Raw genomic sequence first — 24,515 nt, 5'->3', positions numbered from 1 at the left:
ACACACACACACACACACACACACACACACACACACACACACACCACACACACACACACACACCCTTGCTGTTGCCGTCCGGCCCGCGCAGGATAGTGCACTCCTCAATGTTCCCGAAGGCCTCGAAGAGGCGGCGCACGTCGTCTTCGGATTGCTGCTTGTTGAGCATGCCCACGAAGAGTTTTCTATCTTCTAGAACAAAATTAGGAGATGCTTACCCGGGCCAGGAGCACTGAAGGGGGCGGGCCGCCGGTAAAAGGGCGCGGCCGGAGAAGGAGGGCAACGGGGGTAGGGGAGGAGCTTGGCGGGAGGGGGCGGAGCTCACAGCCAGAGCAAAAGCAATAGGGAGGGTGAGAGAAGATCTTGGCGGGAAGGTACTAAGCTCACAGCGGTCAGAGGTGGGTGGGGTGCAGACAGAAGCTTGGCTGGAAGCAGCGAGGTTTTGTGTTGGGGGGCGGGGGGCGCGGGCCAGGGGCGGGGGAGCAGAGTGTCCAGAGCAGAGCATCAGCAAGGAGCGGGAGCTGGATGGCAGCGACTTCCTCTGCCTCCTTCTGCTAGAAGACAGCTCTCTGAGAAGCCTGGTCCCTGGTCTGATTTCTGGCACACGGGCCATCTGGGCTACCTCGTAGTCCCTTCCTTCTTCTAAACCCCATCTTCTCTAGCGCAGGAATGAATTGCAATGGGTAGTCTTCCTGAAACCTTGGCTGGTGCCGTTTGCTCTGCATGGAGGAAGGTCCCAGGCAGAGTCCTTTCCTAGGACAGTCTCTTGCCAATGCGCCTTGTACCTCCTCTCACTTACTGCTTTGCCTGTGAGAGTGTTATCTGTCTGCTTTCCTCCCCACCATCCTATCTCCAAGTTGCTCCCCGGAGAAAAACAGTAGATATTCTGCAGCACAGGGTCAGGACCTGTGGCAGGCAGCATGCCCCTTACAGAACGGAACACTCTTCCCAAGCCATCCCAGGTCCTTCCCCACCAACCTGGGGATGAATTTCGGCTGCTCACCTAAACCGCTGGTGATGTGTGGTCAACTCCTGGGTCAGGAACCAGTAGCCTGACCCTCTACCATATTTGGACAGTCAAAGTTCTATGCCTGCCTTAGTTTGGATCATGGCAGGGCTGTATTCCAGTCTCACTTCATCTTTAGGGTCGCAGTGCCCCTGGCTCACCAACAGCAAGCTCTGGGGTGGAGGTGAACATCAGAGACCAAGAGACCGAGACAAATGAGAGAGTGTAAAGGGTGCAGTGCAGAAGAGAGGGGAAACGGCAGGGGAAAGGACTGGAATCAAAAACCAGAAAGATGAGTAGAAAGAAGAGAGAGAAAGGAAGAATAGAGCCCTTAGAGAGAGGAAGATGGCAGCCCTTAGGATTGCCTTGCGAAGCAGCCACCACAAGGCTGAAGTGGAAGGGGAACTTTGAATACTTCAGTGCAGCAACTGAAACTGGCCTCTGCCCCAACCAGGCACCTATTCAAGGCTCCAAGTTCGTGGACATGACTTCCAAAAGACTAAGACTAAAAGCCTGAAGCTTCTTAATATCTGGCCCTCCCTCCTGCTTTAAAAATCCCTCCCTTTCCTTCAGAAGGAGTCGCATGGTGTTTCCTCCAAGATGTTGATTTAAATGCTGGAACTCAGTTCCCTGCCTCACTCTCCTGATGTCTGAATGTATTCCTTTATTATCATCGCAACAGCTTTCTGATTGCATTAAAATTCATCCACAGTGCCCTTCTATTCCGCCCCTCCCCGTTGCCAGTGTTGTTTCTCCCCCTAATATGTACTCCCCTCCCCTGAGTCCCCTTTACTATGTAGCTCTCTGGAGACCATTCTTAACATGTAGGTTACCAGACTGTCCCTTTGCTGACCGTCTTGATGATGGCGGGGAAACGGCAACTAGCCCACTTATCCCCAAAGCTACAAGACAGCAAAACAGATCTGGCTCCAGACTTCTTCCTTTCTGGTGAACCTATACAATGCACATGGTTCTATCCTTTCCATTTGGATTTTGTTACCATAGAGTTAGTCCTAAGGTTTGTGTTTCAGATCAAAGACTGGAAGAATTCTGAATCTGGAGTGGACCTCCTGGGCAGGCCTAGCATGTCATGCTCCTTCCTCTCAGCTATATAACTGACTACTTCAAGCCTCAGTTTTCTACGTTTATAAAATGGGGACAATGCAGCCCTTTTGCCTATGGTTCTGGGAGTTGCTGTGAGGACAGTGCCTGGTGAGCAGTAATACAAGATTATTTGGGATTCTTCCTGCCATAGGAAGAGGGAATGGGTTGCCGTTTCTCCTTGGATTGTTCAGCCCTGATTTCTCCAAGAAAGTCACCTCTGTTCTGGAAGGCATTGAACTATTGCCAAGGCCTCAACTACTTCAGCTTCTAGATCCCAGAGCCCTTGCTTTCTGCTCCCCTACTCAACCATCCCCTCCAGCAGGGTTTATGGTGAACTTACTGTGTGCTGGGGAAAAGACTCTCAAGTGAACCCTGGGTGTGGGGGTGTCCTTCTGGGTTTTTCTCTTTTAGTAGGTTGTAAGGTTGTACATAGTTCTGCAATCCCATGACAAACCAAAGCTTTTGCTGCCGCTTACCCACAGGAGTTTGCTGGGTGGTAGGTAAGGTGTAAAGCACTGGACAGTCTTGCCAGGCCGGACAACCTGAGAAGCCAGATTTTCCTTAAATTTTCCTGGTCACCTGACAGTGTTTCCAGGACTGAGAGGCCCCCAGCATCCTTTAGGATGACTAACTGGATGGAACCAAAACAAGGGAAACCTCTGCCTGTTCTGCCCCAGCTACACTGGGCATTTCCACACGACATTTCCATTAGTTCCCCAAGATCATATCAGTCAAGCTTCTATGGCTCCAAAGCGACAAGTAGGGACCACACCAACTCATCTGAACCTGGATCTGTGTGTTCAGATTTCAAGGGTCCTGGACTATGCCCTATGGTATAATCTGGGCCCAGAAGCCCCTGTGGTCTCTTCCCTGTTTCCCATGGTGACCCCCTCACTACCTATAGAAACAGCATCCAGCACCCAGCCTCAGCCCTGTTCTCTGCATAGGAAGGCCGTGCACAGGGATGGATGTCAGAGCTGCCTGCTGCTTAGGTGATGCAGCCAGTTCCATTTCACTGGACCCAGCAGGAAAGCAAGCCCACCTTTGGGTCCTTCTGAAGCTGACAGCCAGATTGGCTGTCCTCTTCACTTAGGTCCCAGGGGTCAGCTGCCAGGCCTCAGAAGAGCTCTTGCACGAGGTGACTGACCCAAGTGAGAGGAGGATAATGCCTCTTTTCCTCCCTGCTCCGCTTCCCTGCTCTGTGACAGGCAGCTGGGCTGGGAACTGCCTCCTGAGGATGAAAGGCTTCCTGCCTGGGAAGAGGTTGAAGGAGACATCAAACCAGATCAAAGGCTGCTGGGATGGGGACTGCAATGGGATGCAAATGAAGACCCTCACCCCTCTGTCCCCCACTGGCAAGGCAGTGCCAGGCCTTGATCTGACTGGTTTCCTCCAGGACTGAGCTGTTGGATGTTGGTGTGGGAGGAAGCAGAAGCTGGAGAAAGCATCCATTCCCCCTCTCTTGCATTCTCTTAGCCAGATTTCTCCTCCCTCCTCTTCTGTCTTTAGATGGAGTCACCACTGCCCACTGCTGTCTTACTCTCTCTGATATGACCTCCAGACCCTGCTCTCCACTCTTCACACGGCGGCTAGAGTGTGGGTTGTCACCTAAGAAAGATCTTGTCCTTCCTGTATCCCACAATAGCTTCTGTCCCCAGGAACTGTACTGACACCAGCTCCACTCAGTTCTTCCATGAATGAATGACCATGGCTGCTCACTAGCCAGCGTCTAACAGGCCTGGCATGTAGTAGATATTCAGTGAACATTTGTTGATGTCAGCAAATGAATTCCCTGCTCGGTGAGTACTGGGGGTGGAGATGGAATGTGATAGGTGCAGGGGATATAGTACTGACCTTAGGAAAGCCTCAGAAAGTAAGAAATGAGTGTCCCCTGGAGATGAGTGGGCAGCAGCCAGTGAGAGCTGGATGCTGTAGGACTCATGGGGGAGGGGTTTGCGAGCACGTGCATTCTCTCCGCTGACTCCCCACCACATACCGTACACACCCCTTCCTCCTTCTTGTCATTTCAACAACTGGTATCCAAGCGCCTCTCCAAAGGACTGAGTCCTGAACCTCGCCTTTGGCACTAGGAAGCCTGAGCTAGGCCTCAGACCCCTTTTCTTTCCCTTTCCTGCACTCATCGTGTCCTAAGTAGACTCTGTATGGCTCCCGGATGCACAGAACCATCAGCCATTAGTGATTCACTGGACTCCAGCCTACCCAGTCCCGGTGTCCATACCTGATCAAAGCCTGCAGGCCTGCCCTCTCCCAATGCCCTGGGCATGCCTACTCCGACCCTGCTGCATCATTTAGGTTAGGCACCTTCCCATTTATCCAACAGTAATCAGGCAGGACCCAGATGCTGAAGTAAGCACTCTACAGGCCTGGCAGACATTATTTGCAGTGTACAAATGAGGAAATTGAGCCACATAGAAGGTAAGGATTGTTGCAGAATAGAGTGTTTGTTTAACTATGTAAAGATGTGTTGCATTTGTTTGTATTGCAGAATAAATTGTTTATCTGTGTTGTGTGTTGCTTTTGTTTATGCTGCATTTGTTTAACGATGTAAAAAGATGTGCAGCTGTTTTACCTTGCCTGCCTAAGGCACCTGATTGGTCTAATAAAAGCTGAATGATCAATAGCTAGGCAAAGGAAGGATAGGCAGGGCTGATGGGCTTAGAAAAGGGGGGCAGCTGGCCAGGGGCTAGCCACACAGACATGAAGGATTCAGGAAAGCAGGGCAGACAGCACATAGATGAGGAAAAGTGCCTTGGGGCAGCACAGAGATGAATAAAAATGGATTCATTTAAATTTAAAAGTCTAACTAGAAACAAGCCTAAACTAAGGCTAAGCATTCAAAATTAGGAATGTCTTTGTGTCACATTTGGGGGCTGGCCATCCAAGAAAGCCTGCTACAAAGGATCTTTCCCAAGAGCTCTGACCCAGACTTTGGGGAAGGCAGGACTCAGGTCGCGTGGCCTGAATGGAGCTGTTGCTCTTTGGCTTCTGCCACTGCTTTGGTGGAAGATGGGGCTGCCCAGAGTTCTCACTCTGCCTTCCCACCCCACAACTCACAAATGCCCAATAAACATACTGTTTTGTGAGGATCAGGACTCCAGCTCAGAGCCCAGAGGGTGGGTGAGTGGGCAGGACATTTGTAGCCTGCTGCTCAGTTCCCAGGGATTGACCTCATGATAATTTTGGTTGTCTGGAGGTCGCCTGACGACTCCAATTCCCATCACGAGTGAGTCTTGTCTGCCTCTCTCCCAAAAGCCTTGTTATAAAATCTCCTGGTGTCCGAGAGGTAACTCTCTGTTTCGGAGTCCACAGGCCACCTGACGGAAGGCTCTTCTTTCCCAATCACACCAGAAGTGTAGCAGATGCTAAAGCCATCCTCTGACTGCAATCTCCCTCTCCTTCCTCTAGTGCCATGTTGGCATCTGTTCAGGTCAGAGGAACAGAGCTTAGGGCATATTTAGGGAGACAGACCTAAAACTTGGGGCCTTCTATCACCCTTTAGAGATGGGGAGCAGGGCAGAAATGTTTCATTCATTCTCATGGTCTCAGAGATGAGACATTGCTTTAGGGTTCCGAGTTGGGACAGATCTGAACCCTTGAGTTCTGTGCAGGTTCAGGGTAGGGTCCAGAGAGAGACTGAGACCACACCCACTTCCCTTGCTGCCCCTCTTCCTGACCTTCCATCTGTGACTCAGGCGTCGCTGCTCCCAGCAGGAGCATGGGATCCCAGCAGGAGCATGGGGCATGTGGTGGCTCTGTCTAGAAGTCACCTTTTGCTGAGGCGGCTGTGCACAGTCATCTCTCCAGGTAACTGATTATACATTTGATCGGCTACATTATCCTTCCCAGGCTCAGCGTACGACAGACGGCCTGGTGTTCTGTGGGGACTTCTCAGCAGCAGAACCCTGTTGTCTAATGGGGTTTCCGCTGGCGTCTGGCACAGTTGCCGGCATTTCACCCTTCACGGGATAATTTATAGCATAATGGGGCCTTTTTTCCCCCTTTATATCATGCTGGAACATAAATTATGGCCAGTTTGTCCTCGGCTCTCAAGGAGACAGACAAAGCAGAACTGCGTTCCAGCCAGGAAAGGGGTTTCTGCAGGGCATGGCCAGTGGTTGGGTGGTCCACGGGAGAGGAGGGGGGCCGAGGATAAAAGAACAAGGACACCTTGCTGACAGGGCCATACCCAGCCGCAGAGCCGGGGAAGAAACCTCGGACCTGTTTGTCTGTACTAACAGCCAAGCAGGGCCTAACATTGAGTCTCGCTGCTGGGCAGGAATAAAGCCCAGGGCAGCTGTCACTGCCTGCAGATAACCTGGCCTGGCTGTAAGCTGACCCTCATGTGAGCCTCAGATCCTCCCAGCTGTGGTCTGACTTCCCACAGACTCAGAAAACAGGCATTCGTAGATAACGTCTGTGTCTCCGGGAGGCATCAGTGCCCGAAGCACAAAGTGAGCCTTGCCATGGAGCAGAGTAAATGTTTGCCAGCTGACTTTCCGCCTGTTTTACTGCTGAGGGTGATGGAGAAGGTAGCAGCTTGCATCCTGGCTCACTGGAGTAAGTATGGTGATATAAACACCTGAGTCCTGGGCACTGAGTACTGGGCACACAGTATCAGAGGGGAGGCCATGAGGCTGTGGCTCCCAAGCCCACTCCCCACTTCTGGACATCACAAAGATCTCTGGGGTTTCCTGACCGGGGTGGGGTCTTCAGAGCCCACCTGGCACTACATCTCCCAGAATGACCTGTGTCTGGAATGCCTCCTGAACTCTCCCAACAGTGAACTAATCTGGCCTCCATGCAAGACCAGGATTCAGCCCAGAGGACCTAGGCACCTCTCTGGGTCTTTTCAGAGCCTGCATCCTTCTCTCTCTTTCTGGGAATGACGGTCCTTCAGAGATAAGTAGCAGGAATCAGAAGCCTTATAGGGTGATTGTTCTCAGCTGTGGCTGTTATGAAGATCACTTGGAAACTTTCAAAATATAGATGCCTGGGTTGGATTGGTTGGTCTAGGGTTTAGGCATGAGTATTTTTGTTTTTGGTTTTTGAAAGATACTCAGACAATGTCAGGGTGCAGCCATTGCTGGGAAGAGCTATAATAAGCCTCCCCTGACAGGGGTCTCTGTCCAGGTCCTACATCTCTGGCTTTCACCTGCCTGGTGAAGGCAGGATTCTGGGCCCTGCCAATTCTGTGAATGATGGCAGGACCACACTCCCTATGCCCTGACACCTGAGGCCAGGCATTCTCCCTGCCCCTTCCTGCCACTCACAAGACCATCTCCAGTGGTGCTATTGGGTTTGTGGAAGTAGAGAAAGGAGAAGGCTGTATGTCCGCAACCTTCCAGGGGCTTTTCAAGTCCCCTCTCTTCTTCCTTCTCTCTTTGTCTGTTTCCCTCCGTCCACCAGCCCAGCCCTGCTCTGAAGAGAAGTCTTAGCTCCTCTGTCACTATCTAGCCCTGTTTTGCTCTCCAACTTTGATCTACTGCGAGTCACTGTGCCCTCCCTTGGGGAACCTAGAGAGCCTGTGCTTAAGTATACATTGTGTTAACTCCTAACTGATAATGGAGTCTAGAGAGACACGGAGATGGATGGATGGTAGACATGATTAATAAAGGCTAGATTTCCAGATTAAATGTTAGATGATAGATAGATACACAGATGAGAGAAGAATGATTGCTGAAAGTAGATAGATTTATGATGGATGGCGCATGAAGAGCAATAGGTAAATGTGGGTGGGTAGATGGATGGTTGGGAGGCTTCTTAGAAGTTCAGATAAAGGGCCTGAGCACAAAGGTCAGAAAACTTGTCACAGCCTCTAAAGTATTGCCATGTGAACTCCTAAAAGAAGGAGCTCTTGTTGGCTCCAGACCTGCAGGGAACCAACCTGCCTCTTCTTGCAGGCCCTAAACCTCTGTATTTCCCAATGGGCTGTGTTTAGCACAGATTTCAATTGAGTTGGCTATTGAGGTTATTAACAGACCCCGAAAAGTCACATGGTGTCCCTGAGTCTACTGGTGAGGACCTCCATTCCTGGAGAAGAGGGACAGCTTCAGTCTATGTGTTCGGTTCTCAAAGACCAAGCCACGACCCCAACCCCATGGAGCAGATTGACTTTTGGAGTGTGATGGGCCTGATTCGGTCCTGTAATTACATGGCAGGTGGTGACCCATATGGTGTGTGCAGAGATGCAGCCATTCATTGTCATGGTCAGAGACCATGGCCTCAGAAGGAACTGTGAAAACTAATTCATCTTCGGCACTCACCATGGACCAAGCTCCACACTTAGCACTCTGGCTTTAGGAAGTGGGTGCCACTGTCACCCCGTTTTATGGATATAAAGTGAGATATAGAAGAGTTTGGCAGGTCTTCAGGGGTCCCAGGGCTAAGAAGCAGCAAAATTGGGATTTGAATTCAGGAAGTCGGGCTCCTGCACACTCATTCATAGTATAGAAAACAGCACACACACACACACACACACACACACACACACACACACACACACCCCTCTGCACCTTGTCTGATAGGGTGGGCTTAGGCAGCTCTGATGGGCTTACGTAAGCACATGACTGGGAACTGCATAGCAAACATTGTGTCTATGGCCAGGAGAATCAGAAGGGCAATGTCAGCTGGCTCCAGAAAATGAAGTATTCACCGAGCCGGCTCTTGCCATTCAGGGGGTTTTCTGAAGACTTCTGGTTGGCAGTATTTGGTTGCTATGAAGTTCAGAGGATAAAGAGACAGAGAGGAAATCTTACATGTTTCAAAACCTGCATGCCAGCCCTGAGTTGCCCCCAGATCCCATTTATTATTTGGCAGTCAGTCACACAGTCATTAAGTCAATGAATTATGTACAAGACACTATTGAGAGATACAAGACCTTGACCCTGGAGTAAATGTTTTCCCACATTAGAGCACAATTGGCCAACCCTGGGAGGTCAGGCCACGATGGAGTGCTAAGGTAAGATGAAGAACGGCCAACAGAGGGAACTGACATAGGACAGAGCAGGGAGAGTTTGTCAGGAAGCAGCCTCTTCAGGCCTGGAGGCCATGACCTTGAGAACTGGCCTATTTCTCCTTTCTGGGGGAAGCTGGAGGAAAAGCTGGAGAAAGGAAGGAAGGAAGGAAATCTGGGGATGAGAAAAGAAAATGCAGTCTCCTCTCAGTTACTAGGAAAGTGGGTTTTGAAGAACAAGGTATACCCTTCCCACTGATGTTCTCAAAGGAAGGGGTCCAACATGTTAATTATTGTGAAGTCCACTTCTGAGGCAGGTTCTCCGGGAGCGAAGAAAGCGGGTGAGACCTCTGGCTCTCTAGCTCCCTCTTCTGACGCAGCCAAGCATCTTCCATGCCATTTTGTGCCCTGTTTTCAGTGCAGCATGGCCGCCGTCCCATTTGATTAAGCAGTTAACTGGGGCTCAGAGAGAAGAAACAGCAGGCTGGAGCTCACAGCGGTGGTAAGTGCTGGCAGGATTGGAGCTATTTTATCTAAGCCCACGCTAGGGTGAGGAAGAGGAAGCTAAAGAGGCTGATGGAGAAAGAGGAGCTCAAGAGAACAAAGTCCAGGCTCTCTGGATCCACTCTTGCCAAGAGACAATGCTCCCTGCCTGTTCTCACCCTCCTCAGTTCCTTAAGCACAGCACTTGGATAGACTAGGGTGGCTGTTGTCACTTGAACTCGAGGTCTGAGGCATCTCAAGTTTTGTCTACCAACTGCTTCTGAAATGTTCCCTTTATAGGTGTTATGTGACTATTCTTCAGATGCATGTAGATGCTGCCGTGATTAAAAACATACAAATCCATTTGAAAGCACCATTGAATCCTAGGTAGCTGTTTGTCATTTTGTATTCTCTTTAACAATGGATACTCAAAGTGTAACATCTGTCAAAGGGGGAGCTGATGAATTTTTTATGTTAAAACGGGCTTCTTCACCTTGAAAAGTCTGGGAATGCTGATCAAGAAGGGTGATGGAAGCCACCAAGGGGAGCAAACACAGCAACAACACAAATCTTAGGAGGTTTCAGCTCACCCGAATGACTACAGCTCCTTATCCAAACGGCAGGGGCACCAGGGCAAGGCCACCCTAGACCTGGTGCTAGCAAACTGCTTTTTGTCCTGCCCACCTCACACTGTTACCTAGCAAAGATTCTGTCTTTCCCTGTTCATGAACCCCAAGCTCATCCTCTGACGAGGCCAAAATGATAGAACTAGGAGAGGGAGGGACTGAGTCCCACACAAGGCTCCCAACACACACACACACACACACACACACACACACACACACACACACACACACACAGTGCTGTCCTAACTCACAGCTTGGCTGATCACTTTCTAAGAAGGAGAACTGGACATCATCTTGGACTCAGTGGTTAGGGGCTAGGGACTTGTCATCAGCTGTAACGAGCTCTGTATCAGGGGCAGGAGACTTGGGCTGGAATAAGGATTGGACTGCAGCAATGGGCTGGCCTGATGCCACAACTACTTCAGATCTGTTTATCTGCCTGGTGGCTGTTCACAGCATGGTCACCTCCCCTCACCGAGCTCTTCTACCCTGCTACACTCTGGACATCCCTCAGAGTCTCCAGAGTCTATAAATATCTAATAGAGATCCCATTCTGGTCAGCTACACCCAGACAGTGCCCGTAAACAGGTCTAGTTCTCATCTCATAAACAGGTCTGACTACCCCTTGTCCAGTATAGTAAGGCCTAATGCTCCCTGCTAAGATTTAACTGTTTGTGTCTTCCCCAAATTCAGAGAAGTCCTAACATGAAAGGTGATGTTTTTAGGGACCTCTCTTGGGTGAGCAGGTCATGAAGGAAGAGCCATCGAGAATGGAACTGATTCCTTTAGAATAAAAGCCTGAAGACTGCGGGCGCAGCTCAATGAGTCGAGCCCTTGTCTAGTGTGCCCAAGATGCACAGGGCCCTGAGTTTGGTCTCCGGAATCTCAGAAAACAGAGGTTGGCACACGCCTGTAATCCCAGCACTCAGCAGTTGAAGGCTGGAGAATCATAAGTTCAAGGTCTTTCCTGGCTACATAGTACTACCTCATGAAGGTTGTTCAAGGTCAAAAGACCTTGAGGGGGGCAGGGTGGGTAGAGAGAGCTTGTGGGTTCCTGTGAAGCTGGGCCATCAGACACCGAATCTGCTGGAACCCTGATCCTGTATTTCCCACCTCCAGAACTGCGAGAGAAATGCCTGAGGTTGATGAGCTGCTGGAACAGATTGAGATTCTCCCATTGAACATCTTGCCATTTCCATGACAGATATCATGTCAATACATATTTCTTTCTAGAAAAATTTAGTATGTGCTTCCAAAGCCTTACTCTAAAAGGATGCAGATTTATGGTGACGTTATCGGACTCTGTGATGGGGAGAAATGTAAAATGTAAAAGACCACCCTGAATCCCTCAAAATGCCTCATTAAAGTTCCTGCCCATTGGCTAGTCTGCGTGTGGAGAAGACTTTCCAAGAGCATGTCCTGCCTTAGGTCTTCCCTGATGCCGGAAGTGACCCACCCAGGCAAGTAGTTAGCACATTCCCTAGGGGAGGAGGAGGGGCTGAGGTTATTAGTGGTGCCTAATGATATTTGCATAGACTAACAGACTTAATGCAATCATGAATGCCACAAACCCAAGAAAATAATGAAGAAATCCATTACAAAGTCATAAAGCAACTAAGTCAATACAGTAATAACCTGATCCTGCGTTAGCTCTAATTTCATCTCCCGCTGAAGGCAATTTCACAATACTCACTGTTTCTGGACACTTTTATAAATTCCACCTTTGTTTGAGATAATTAATTAACAAAATAAAAAAACTGCTTCTGGCATTTTATACAGTAAATTAGTCATTAGTCTAAACTGGCAGGCTGTAATAAAATTTATGAAGATGGATGGGCTGGGATTTCTAACTTTTGTTCACTTGGCCTGGAACTTTTTCGTTGGCAAAGCTCTAGGGGCTGCCTGGTGGCGTAGCTTTTGTGTATACCTGTTATACCAACAGGAATTCTGAAAAGTTGAGATTCATCTACATTTGTGTGGTTTGTGGGACACCCTGGGGTACCTGCACCCTCTGCCCCAGGGTCTTTTGGGTTCTGTGGTTGTTCCTGAGCCACCGCTGCAGCCACTGCTTCTTTACAAGAAGGGGTCATTAGGGCTGTGCCCTTTCCCTTTCTCTGCCTTTGCCTTGCTTTTGGTGTTTGCTGGTAGCTCTTGGCTTCTTTCAGAATGGAGCCACCCCATACCTATCTGTTTTATGGTCTTCTCTGTCTCCCCCCCCCCCCCACACCCTCTGTGTGGATGCCATTTTTCCTCCTGAGGACACCAGTCTTAGCAGAAATCCCCTAATCCCCTACAGCTTCATCTTACCTTGACTGCATCTGCAAAGATTCTAAGTAAGGCCATTTTCATGGTTTGTGAGTGGGCATGAATTTGGGGGACACTATATTCACTAAAGCCTGGGTGAACACTGCCCTCACTCAACCACAAACAAAGAAGTAGTCTGAGCTACCAGTAACTGAAGGGGATGGCCTGCCTAGCAGGGGCTGGCTACGGAAAGCACGTGTTTCCCAAGAAGTTATAGAACTGGCTGGAGAGGTTCTGTGGGCCTCCCTCAAAGGGTCACCACCATCCATTCTTCTGTATATTCTTCCTAGAGAAAGAATCATAACTTCCCTCAGCTTTGGATGGGACTAGGACCCAAAAGTGCGCTGTCTGGTTACTGTGTGAAATGTGGGTGTCAAGAAGGGAAGAGTACACAGACTTACTAACTGACAGATGCCTTCCGGATTTGCAGTTGTTCAAAACGTCCCCAAATCTTTCTACTCTCTCCATCCCTGAAGTGCTGGGCATTAAGAAGAGAGCTGTAGAATCTGATGGGCAGGGAGATCGTAGGGGACAAGCCAGCAGCTCCCTTGCTTCGTTATCAGGAATGAGAACTCCATGGGGAGATGACTTTGGATCTCAAATATATTATCAGCATCCCACCATTGAGACAGTGTGGGGTCTCAGGAATTTACCCTGTCCTCTCCACGAAGTCCTTGATAGAAGTGTTCTGGTAGGGTACCAGAAACAAATCATGACCACACATGACAGCAGGAACCTCCTTTTCTACCCTGAGTTACTGAGGCATCTCTGCCACCCTACATGGTGACAAGATGCAGGTTAGCCCTATTCTTCCATGTGTCCAAGGGGCACTCACCGAACAGACACCCAGTTCCGGCCTGTAAATCACTGTGGGTGAATCACGGTGTTTCCTAAGTCCCCACCACGTGTCCCCAGTTGCTCTCAAAACACCAGCTTGACAATTTTAATTTATTCTTCAGGATTTCCCGGCTTCCAGTTTTGAGACTTCATCCTCTTTAGTTGTGAAATCTTGGATCTTAGTCCATTTCTGGGCCTCATGATACCGTAAAATGACTCTACGCCTCTTTGATTTGTCCTCCTAGGGCCATGGCTCAGAGTTTGTACTGTCCCGGAGAAATTTTACATCTAATCTTTTTTCCTTGTCTGGATCTTAATTATTATTATTTTAAAAACAACATTTACCTCCATCCTGAGGCCCAGTCTCTAAGCTGGTAAAAATGCAGCACATAAGTCAGCCCCTCTGTTTTTTTTTTCTAGACATCAATCATAGTTCAGTCTTCTAGCAGGTATAATTGATGGATAACAGGTAGGAACACCTGGCCATGGGATCTTGGGGGCCCACAGCTGAAACCTGCCATGGAGGAACATCCAGAATGTTCATAAAACAGCCCAAAGATCTTCTAATGCCCCCTCCTCCAGGGAGGACGGTCATGACCTCTCTTCCTGTCATTCCCTTTCTCTGGGTACCCTTCCCTGGAGCTTGCTCTTCCTGCTGTCTCGGAAGCCTGGAGAAGGAAGAGGGTCATGCCCTTGGCACTTAGCACAGGGCCTGGCAGTCTGCTGTGTTGCCTACCGAGTTTGGAACAATCAGATGGATGATTGAAAAGCTTCCTGGGAGTGGAGCTCTGGAGATACAGCCTGATTGGTAGAGTGCTTGCCTAGCATTTAGGAAGTCCTGGGTTTAGCAGTCAGCACCAGATAAACCAGGTGTGGTGGCACATGACCAGAAGCCTAGCATTTGGAAAGTGGGGACAGGAGGAAGATGATAAGTTTGAGGTCATCTTCAGCTGCGTAGAGAGTTCAAGGCCAGCTTGAGAGAGGAGTGGGGGGAGGGGAGGGAGAGACAGTGCAAGCCTGCCAGTACTTCATTGAACCCCACCCCCACTGCATCCCTCAAAGCTTTCTCCTAATAAGGGACCCACCTGTTCTATCTGGTCCTGCCTTGGAGGGGCTTGACATTTTCTGGGGAGTCTCAACCTCATGACTGCAAAGCTTTGTTTGATTTCTACATTGTTTCATGGTTTCATTCCTTGTGACCCCAAAGCCTGGCACCTGCAGCTGGGGACCTCATAGGAGACAAGGTCCCAAGGACCAGACAAGAAACCAAGACAGGAACAGAGCCAACCTTTGGACGCTCTCCCACTGTGTGGGGCTAACAAGGGCAAGGAATGAGGAACACAGGGTTAATGGGAAGGGAGGTGATGGAAGGCAGTGGCTGGGGACTCGTGCAGCGGTGCACGCCTCTGCCACTGCCGCTTCACTCCTCCAGTGTCACTTAATGTTTGCAGTTAAGTATTTACAGATACGTTGCCATGGCAACTGGGGGCCTCAGAGTTACTCTCACAATTCTGTCTTCTCAAATGCATTTCCCCTGCCTGCTAGCATAGAGTTTCCTGGAAACTGGCCAGGTTCTGAGTCATATTCACAGTCCTGGGATGTAGCTACCATCGCTGCCTCCCACTTCAGAGGCCAACAGCCTGACCCACACTCTCCCCTAGCTCACAGGGCTGTCAGGCAATTCGTTCTTGGGCCTAATACTCAGAACCCACCAGCCTTCACCACTGAAATCCTCTCACTTTCTGGATCCATTGCCAGCATTCCTTCTCTAAGAAACCGCTCAGAGCATCCTTAAATCCTTAACCCCACCAGACAGAGCTAAGCCTCTGGACCTCGGCTCCGTACACCTGCTGTTATTGATACTCTCTGCTTGCAGTTCCCTGGACCCCATGCCAGCCTTCTCTCTTGCCAGGGCATGTAAGTCCCTGTCCTGGGAAATTTAACCATTCATCCTGTGCCCTGGCTTTGGGTTAAACCTTGTTCAAGGTGAAGAGACAGAAGGGGAACAGAGAGAGAGTCCCTCACGACCTCAAGCTTATCTCACAGTGGAGGAGAGATGCACAAAGATTAAGAAAAGATGGGTGTGTGAATACAATAAACACGTGACGCAGTTGCTGAGGCAGGTGAGTGGAAGTGACATCTGTGGGAGCGATGTCTACCAGAGGAAAAGCTAGAACAAGGGGTGGAACAAGGATGTGAAAGGGACACCCAGGAGGCGAGGAGGCAGCTTATCAAGGCATCAGAGAGATAGCAGGAACAGGCCACATAATGCCACATCTGAATGCCACTGCCAAGCCCTCGCTAGAGTCGTAACGGAATGGAGAGTCCAGGAAGAGAACAGGAAGACTCCAGTGTTAACCTCCTGTGACTCAAGCTGTAGGGAGGGTCAATCACTAGACATGTCCCCAAATGCCTCTTATGACCATGCATGATCTTTCTTGTTCTTGCCCAATCCTCCAGCAGATGCCACCCCAGAAGGAAGAGACAGGACTTCCTCTAGTGAACCAACACCTTTCTGGGCAAACTCACTGCATCCAGCTCCCAGCTAGCACTCCCAGGGGTAGCCATGCAACTCTCGTCAAGCCCTGCTCTCTTTCTGTCTGCCCATGTTGATGGGCTGCGTGGTGCAAAGCAGGAGGTTGGACCAGAAGTCTTCTCCCAGCTCAGCTCCACCCTTCCCTGGGAATTCACCTCTTCTATGCTGCCCTTTTCCTATCCCACAAGCCCTGGGGGCTGCTTGAAGGCTCTTCTCCTTCAGACCCTACTCGAAGCCAGAAGGCACTGGCAGCTAAGGGTTTCTCCAGTGGCTGTATCACTGTTATAGACTGTTTAAGCCACTGCCTTCAATCGATGTTATAAATACAATGCCGATGGCACGGTATGGGAAGTGATGAATTCTCTTGTTCTTGCACTTCATGGAGCCAAGGTGCCGCAGCCAAGTACAAAAGATACAGAGCCTGAAGAAGCTGGAGCTGGGGCCCTGGCAGGTTGTTGAGCAGACGGGGAACTGAACATGTTCCCAGGAATGAGAAGCCACAGGATTAAGGATGGTCACAGCAGGAAAGGCCTTCAAAAACTCTCTGGGGCCTTCAGCAAAGCAGAGGACTTCCCAGGCACAATGTGGGATGGAGAATGGGTAGGAGCACATTCAGGTGAGGACAAGTCAGGCTGGAGGCTGGAGACAGAGGTACTGGGGAATGGGGGTGTGAGTGGAGCCTGCTGTCTGAGGAGGCTGAACCAGTGGGGAGCAAGGACAGATCTGGATCTGATATCAACCAGTTTACTCAGACCCTCGCTGGCCTCCTTCCTGCAAGGCTTCCCCTGCAGTGGGGAGAGATTAATAGTTGAAATCCACAGAAGGAGGGCTCTTTCATCCACTACCCACCCCTCAGTTCTCCCCAAAAGGAAAACAGTTGTTGAAATTGAAAAATGGTGTTCGGTGGAGGGTTTAAAGACATTTTGAATTTAAAACATATTTTAAAGGTCATTTTAAGCAGTAATTATGTTCTAATGGTGGGGCTCTTAGCAAAAGGCAAGAGTCCCTTGGTTACATTAGCCCAAATGGGAAGCAGCAAAAGCTAGGTTTCCAGTAGCCTTCAGAACCCAGTGGAGGGACATGGGGAGGGGGTAGTGGGAAGATAAGCTGGGTACAGTCTGAACTCCCTTCCACATCCCACGCCATGTCCCCTTGGGAACGATAAGCCACATGCTTCAGCTTGACCCTGGCAGAGAACGATAAGCCACATGCTTCAGCTTGACCCTGGCAGAGAAAGATCTTTCAAGACTGAACTCCCTTCCACATCCCACGCCATGCCCCCTTGGGAACGATAAGCCACATGCTTCAGCTTGACCCTGGCAGAGAAAGATCTTTCTAGACCCTGCTGGGGTCTGCTGCGTCAATGACTTTGAGACTCAGAGGGAGTGGAGCGTATAGGCTGGTCCTACGCCTTTCTCTTCCACTCTCAAACACGGTCTTTCATGAGTGCTTCCGGCAGCAGGCTGGAGTGAGGAGGGGCCCCTGAGCTCGCTCCCCACCTTCGAGATGCATGTCTGTGTACATCACAGCCTCTGGTCTATGTTACTTTGGGACACGCTGGGGACATTGGCTATTTATTCGAAAGTCAACATTTTCCACCTCCATCTCCAGCTAGCAGGCCCTCAGCCTGCTTTCTCCTTGGAGCATGCCCTCCCTGCTCTTGCAGAAGACCTCACCCACTTAGATGGGCACACACACTTGTGGGGAGGCTAATACTGAAAATTCATGGGGAGCACCTACAGTTCTCCAGACTTGAGAGGTTCTGGAAGGGCTAGCCATAGGTGAGCACCATGGGAGACCCTTAACAAGGGAGGCAGTGGACTGCAGACGCGTGCAGCTGGATTTGTAGAAACACAAACATTGCATTTAATTTGGGAGGGATTCAGGACTGAGAGATGAGGGTCGTTAATGGAAGGACAAACTAAAGAAGGACTAACCAAACGCTTTGAGTGAAGGAATAAGCAGCAGCCTTCAACTGGGGAAACCCCAGGTTTCAGCCATGTCCTCAAAGGGAAAGTATACAGGCAGCGAGGAGAGGAGCACCTTGTGCGCGGGGCACAGGACTCTTTGTTCAGGGCCTCACCCTTCCCATCTAGTCTCCTGGGGCACCCAAACTGACATCTGTGCGAGGAGGTCCGTAAAGGAGACCCGCGCACGCGTTTATCACCGGAGAGAGGACTGGGAGCAGGCAGGAGCTGGTGGCACTGGGCGGCCACCACTGTACACTGGGCGCTGTGGTGGGTGACCAGTATGTAGGGAAGTGTTCCGGGACTCAGCCCAGGAGGCGGCTGCGGGTGGCGCGACACCGGAGCAGGGGAAGGGCAAAATATAAAAATATCCAGGAGTGGCGCAGCGCCGGGCCACAGCGTTATTAAACTAAAGCATCTTATAAATCTCGAGCCATTAATAACAGGCTGCCTCCACGTCGGGATAATTTATTCAAATTGCGGGTCCCGGGATGGAGGAGCAGATGTTTCAGAGCTGTTGGTGTCACTGAAAGAGTTCCAGGGGAGGAGGGGAGCGCTGCGTGCTGGTAGCTAGAGCTCAGCCCTACCCCCTCTGTCCCTCTAAGGAATAGTTCCATCTTCCACAGCTCAGGCCACCAAGCCCTTACGCTGGGGAAGGCAGGACAAAGTCCTTAAGGGACAGCCAACTTAGTTCAACAAATGCTAGATGAAAGAACTGTCTAGAGAGACAGGTGGGCAAATCGCCACATCTAGAATGCAAGGAGACTCCCCACTGACATAGGGTGGCCAGTGATCACGGCTGTCTTGACTCCTTAGGGCCTCAGAGGGGTGTTGCTTAGAGTCAGGTAGCCTGGGAGTCAGAGGGCTTGACATTTTTTCCTGCATGAGCAGGTCATCTACTGATGACCCAGAAGTGAATCCTGCATCTTATTTGCCTCCTCTGTACAACTGGGCAGTCCTACACGTCTGATTTGCCTCCTGCTGGGAAAGACAGGGGGCGGCAGGGGGGGCTGTCCCAGGGTTGCCCTTGTACTCAGATCAGCCCTCGGGGTCAAACCTCAGTCCTGTGACTGGGTGGAGGCAGGTGTATCAGGACCTCAGCCTGGGTCTGGTCACAATTCCTGGACAGAATTCCAGGAAATACATATCAGACACTGAGCATCTGTCTAGACCCAGGAGAGCTTAACTTCCTCAGGTGGAAGCTCTCCTGCCAAATTTCACCTCTCTGGCAAGGCAGCTCTTACTCCATGGTGTCATTTCTGTTCCTTACTCCTTCCTTTCCTAAATGTCTAGCGGGGGGTTTGGGGAAGGGGTCACAGCTCTGCCCATGTTTTCATGCCTAGGAATCTCAGTCTTCATTGAGTCCATAGGAATGGCCTCACAGGAAACATGCTAATCTTTATTTATTGCACTTCCCCCCACTCCCCCGTCACGGCAGGAAACCCAGGAGGGACCCAAGCAGCTGTGAGTGCTCTGGATTGTGCCTTGCAGTAGCTGAAGAGAGGGTCTTCCTCCAGTGTCTGTTCTGTGGCCCTGAAGGACTGCTTACCAAAGGAATTTCGAGCAAGACCCTACCACTCCCTTCAAAGTCCAGGCCTTACACCTGTGAACTCACTTTCCAGAGGCTCTCAGCCTGCACTGCTGCCACGCCCTGCTGAGTGGCACCTGGAATAAAGGAAATGCCATAGTGGGAGGCACACTCATCTCTTCCCTGAGGTCTGATCCCATGGCACCATCATAGGACGAAAGACAAAGGAAGAGTTCCTGCTTCCTCGCGCCTGGTCCTGGCGTGTACTGGCACTTCTCAGGTAGAGCGCTGGTAAGGAAAAATTGCATAGGCAGACTCGACCCTAGACAGGACAGCATCAGAAGCCAATGCCCAAGGAGAGAGCAGAGAGGTGCTCTTTGCCATTTCTGAAACCCGACTACCCTAAATAGAGGAGCTGCTGGGAGAACTGATTGTCAGGAGCCTAGGGTGAGGCTGAGGCGGAAGGAGCCCCCAAGACCTCCAGTAGGCCAAGGGAGGGAGGTGCTCCTCCCCCCACTGTTTCCTGTCAGCTTCAGCATGGCTGGGAGGGTCGGTGGTAGCTGTCACCCTGTACTGCTCCAGGCACATTGGACCTCGTCCACAGCTCAAGGTTCATTTCCAGTGAAGGAGAAAGTGCAGCCCACACTCGCAGGGCAATCAGCATGCTCCGTGATGAATGGAGCCTGTGTCACTCAGCGAAAATGAATATTTCTTTGCGATAATGGCCAGATGGTAGCAACTCTCCGATCCAAATTAAAACATGCATGATAAATGCCAGGAAAACAGAGGAAGACAAAACCCCAACCTGGAGTGAATTCTCTCTATAAATCTTCCCTCGGCGCCCCTCCCCCACAACAGTGGCCCTGCTAATAGCCATTAAATTATTAAGATGTGCGGCAAGGAGAATGCCAATGTCAGTGGCTCCAGCCCCCTGCCCACCCCTGCTTCAGCTTGTGGGGCCAGAGCGGGTAGGAAGCCCGAAGTGTAGGCTGCTTGGCCACCTGGCCCAGCTAGGGAGGGGAGAGCATTTTCAGCCATGGGCACAAGATTGGCATTGTGGAGCAAACACAGACTGGCACCCATCCCCAAACGAGCTCTGAGGATGGTGGATATGTCTCTCTTTAAGCAGAGAACAGTCTCCACGGAGATGACAAATTAACACCATGCCTGACTTTATAGTGCGTGCAGAGGGCAGAAGAGGGTGTCTGAGCTGGGGATGCAGTGAGGGGACCGCTAAAAAAAACAGATCAGCAGGTGGAGTGAGGAGGGCTTGGACTGGTGGCATGGAGCTGGGTAACTGGGAAGAGTTCAGCGTGCTGCAAGGGTGGATGTGTACTGGGAGGTAGCAGATCCTAGGGGAGAGGTTGCTTGGTACTAGACTTTTACTTCCTACTGAGGAAGGGCTCCTGAATCTTTATTCTCATGGTTCTTGCCTATCCTCATGGCCAGAGCCTGCATGGATTTCTTGTTCTCTTGATATAATGGCCATCCTCCCTGTTGTTGGCCCTCTTCCCACATCCTGTTCCTGTGGACCCAAACGTTTCCACAGAACCCAGGCCTTTTCTTCTTCCTCCAGGAGCCAGACTCCAACACAAACTCTGGTATCCTAGGACTCTTCTCCTGAACCACGCGGTTTCCTTGTTTGTCCCTGGACAAGCTAGAGGCCGTGGGGCTTGCATCTCTTATCTCGGTGGAATTTCAGTTTAGAATCCTCTCCGACACGGAGAAGCCTCCAGAAGGCCACTCAGACTGCTCTGGTTGTCCCTGGCACACACTGTCTCCACTGCGCATATACTTCAACAGATCTCCCCAGTCTAGCCTGTGAGCTTCTCCAGAGCCTAGCGCCCAGCAGAGGCTGGAAATTAGCTTCCTAGACCCACGCATCTGTCTTATAGTTCATAAGCTCTGCGGGCTAAGGGGTACCCTCTGGTGTGGAAAGTCACTGCAATTGGCCATACATAAACTTCAAGCATCCTGAGACACCCAAACCAGTTACCCAGGGATGGGTTGTGGTGTCCAGGGTGTTGAGGACATAGGCTGTCCTTAGTATGGATCCCTGTTGATGTCTGCAATTCTGTATTCCAGATGGGCAAGGCCCTGGTGATTCAGGCGCTGCTTTTTCTCAGTGGAGTTTCCATGGGCTTTTACTTCCTGCTTCTTCCAGCTGGTCTCCACACTTACATGGCCATAGACAGGCTCTTCCTTCTGTCAGCTGAGTGGCACCTAAGCATATCCAGCCTTAGACACTCTATGAAGTCCCCTGCACCCCTGTTCCCCCAAAGCTTGGACAAGGAATAAGAGAAGCCATTGTAGACCGTGTTCCAGCCTCCTCACTGTGGATAAGATGGTGAGTATGGAGACTCAGAAGATATGCATTGGAGTGAGTGGTTGTGAGAAGTCCCAAAGCTCCATGAGGAGTGAGCAAGATGTGGAGGTGACCAGAAGGATGGAGACAAGAAGGGTTAATGATTGCTGTCTGTCTCAGGAAGTCAACTCTCTCCCAGCCCTTGTTTCTCACTCCATAAATGGAGATGCTACTCAGTCAAGGCCACGGGGCTGCTGCCAGGTGTGAGGCTCTCATGCTAGAAGCACCGAGTGACTCGGTGGCAGTATTGGAGCACCACTGTCTCTGTCTGTCTTCTAGAGTCCCAGCAGTTCCTGCTGCATGCATTGACAAAGCCCTGGATCTTCAACCTTAGGCCAGGAGGGGCAGACTCTAGAATACAATGACAAGCGCCAAGGTCTTTTGGATCCAGAAGAATGAGCATGCACACCTATACTTACTTGTGTTTGTATATATAATAGCGACTTGGGGCCTCCCTTCTCTTCACAGTATCCTTGGCCCAAGCCTGCAGTCCTACTTTAGAGCCGTATTTCTCTACTCTGACATTGTCCAGGCCAGTGAGAGAACCTATCTCAACAAAACAAGGTAGGTCTGGCAAAATGGCCGACCGGGGAAAGGTACCTGCTGCCAAGCCTGATGGCTCAGATCAGTTTCCGGGATCCATAGGGTAGAACGAGAGGACCAACTCCTACTAGTCCGCCTCCGGGTTTTATACATGCACCGTGACACACGCATGCACCAACAAACACACACACACACACACCAAGTTCAGTTCCTCTAGTCCATTAAGAAGACACACCTTTCCAACCAAACCCATTCTTCTCCAGATTTAAAAATATCTGGAATGCCACCCACATACCTGCCACCCTTGTCTCCGATTGCATGCTTTTACTGTGACAGCCCGTGTGCTTCCTATTATCTCATCATCACCACCTCTGGGGAGCCTCCCCTGTCTTGCTCCTTTCCGGTAATGCACAGACCTAACCCAGTGGAGCTTGGGGTGGTAGACAATCTCAGTGTGCGCTTGACTCACTGCACGTCGTCAGAGGTCCTCATCCTGCTAGCATCTATTTTTTTCTCACATACCAGACTCTAAAAATAACACGACAGCAGCTACAGCCACCATGAGGGGACATCCCATGTTTTCCTACTATGCTCCATCTTCAAAAAGAAGTTTAGGAGACGGTTATCTTCCTCTTTACAACCAGAGCATGTAGCTCGCAGAGTGGATAGCTTTGTGGGAAAGGCAGGGGTCTAGAGTCAGAACGAAGATGCCAAGCTTGGGCCCATCTCTGCCCAGCTCTTTACTCGGGCTCCTTGTTCCACATGCCTGAACAACCCAAGAACACCACTTGTACTATGTTACTCCCTAACCCTCGGGTCTAAGAGTGCTCCCCATTACCTAAACACCTCTCTGCAAAGCCCCTTGTGAAAAGCGGGGTTCCCACACCTTACCTAAACCCTCAGAGCCGCACATCTTCCACCCTTGCTCACCAGGAGCCCCTCACCTACTTGGGTTCAGCTGATTTCCCCCGCAGAGCAAGTTCAGCTTCATATTCCCAATCTCTGGTTCACATAGTCTGTTCCCTCTTCCTGTTCTGCCCCTGTGACCCTCATCCATGCCCCTATTCTTGTCAAACTGCCTTGGTGAGTTGCATCAGGAGCCCGAGAACACACTGGGTATTTTGCTCCTATGCTGCAGACTGCCCAACAAGGAAGCACTTCCTCTCTCTCATTGTCCCCATCTTCCCTAGAAGTGAGAACACCGTCCTGCGTGTTCACACAGTGCAGGGACAGGATGCCAAGGGATGGTTCACCAGAGGGGGCCCAGTCCCCTCGCTCTGTCATCCCTATTCCCAGGCGCACAGGCAGGAGGCACTTTTAAATATCATCCAGAAGGCCATTTGCTATGATTAATACCCCATTTCCCCTGAAACCGTTGTTTGCTAAATTAGCTGGGACCAGAGGGAATTTGTTGAGGAGCTTGAGTCTCAACTTTGATGCTTAAAACAAAACAAAACAAGACAAAACCAGAAAAACCCACTTTAGAACGAAAATGCAGATCAAGCCGCATGCCTTCCCCCAGCTGAAAACCGAGAGTCCATTTGCATTGGGCAGATTCGCAGTTAATTATATTTTCACACCTGTGGTGGGAGTTACAGATGTAATTTATAATGTGTGTCTGCCCCACTGGAGTGCCTTGGGGCCTCCCTGGGGACCCTTCCCTAAAGAGTCACCTCCCCAGCCACAAAGACCTGACTTCACGGGTCTGTCTGCCATAGCTGTATAAATTAGCGGAAGGGCCTCAGCTTTCAAAACTCCTTTTCCAGTGGGGAAAGAAAGGAGACAAAGATTCCTTTAAGTCAGAAAATTGGGGGTTTGAGAAGAGAAGCCACACGGTAGAATGAGCCTTGCACAAATGGGTTTGTGGATGAGTCATAGAACTTGATCTACCGGTAGGGAAGCCACACTTTGGTTGGACAGTATGGCTTAGTCATAGGTTTGCCATCTCTTGATCATTCCAAATCTTTCAGACTGCATGCATAGGGCATGATGGGCCTAGGCCTGGGTCTGTGATCCTACATTCAAAATAAACATTGCTGTGGGTTTTTTTCCCCGTCAACATTAGTCCAAAATGAAAATGGGACATGGGCTTTGAGGTTGGTTCATGGGAAAACATAATACAAACTGAGAAATTCCCGTGGTAACAGGAGGTCAAAACAGGCCTGAGACAGGAGACTTGGGGGAGGGGGCTGTGGAATTGTTCTGTTTCCTCCCTCCCTCCCTCCCTCCCTCCCTCCCTCCCT

General features: G+C 50.5%; 1 protein-coding gene across 45 annotated transcripts in view; it reads right to left on the bottom strand.

Annotated features, from left to right (window-relative positions):
* Celf4 (CUGBP Elav-like family member 4) overlaps positions 1-24,515 on the bottom strand; it is a 281,414-nt gene that overhangs the window by 26,796 nt on the left and 230,103 nt on the right. For 24 of the 45 annotated variants that reach the window (XM_026783333.1, XM_005355716.3, XM_013349350.2 and 21 more), the window contains exon 4: positions 64-192. In XM_026783333.1, the coding sequence (XP_026639134.1) occupies positions 64-192 (129 nt within the window). The remainder of the gene's footprint in view (positions 1-63; positions 193-24,515) is intronic. The other 21 variants (XM_026783351.1, XM_026783343.1, XM_013349357.2 and 18 more) reach the window with 1 other exon arrangement.

This window comes from Microtus ochrogaster, chromosome 18 (assembly GCF_000317375.1).
Source record: "Microtus ochrogaster isolate Prairie Vole_2 chromosome 18, MicOch1.0, whole genome shotgun sequence".
Classification (NCBI taxonomy): domain Eukaryota; kingdom Metazoa; phylum Chordata; class Mammalia; order Rodentia; family Cricetidae; genus Microtus; species Microtus ochrogaster.
This window is presented reverse-complemented; position numbering and strand designations above follow the sequence as displayed.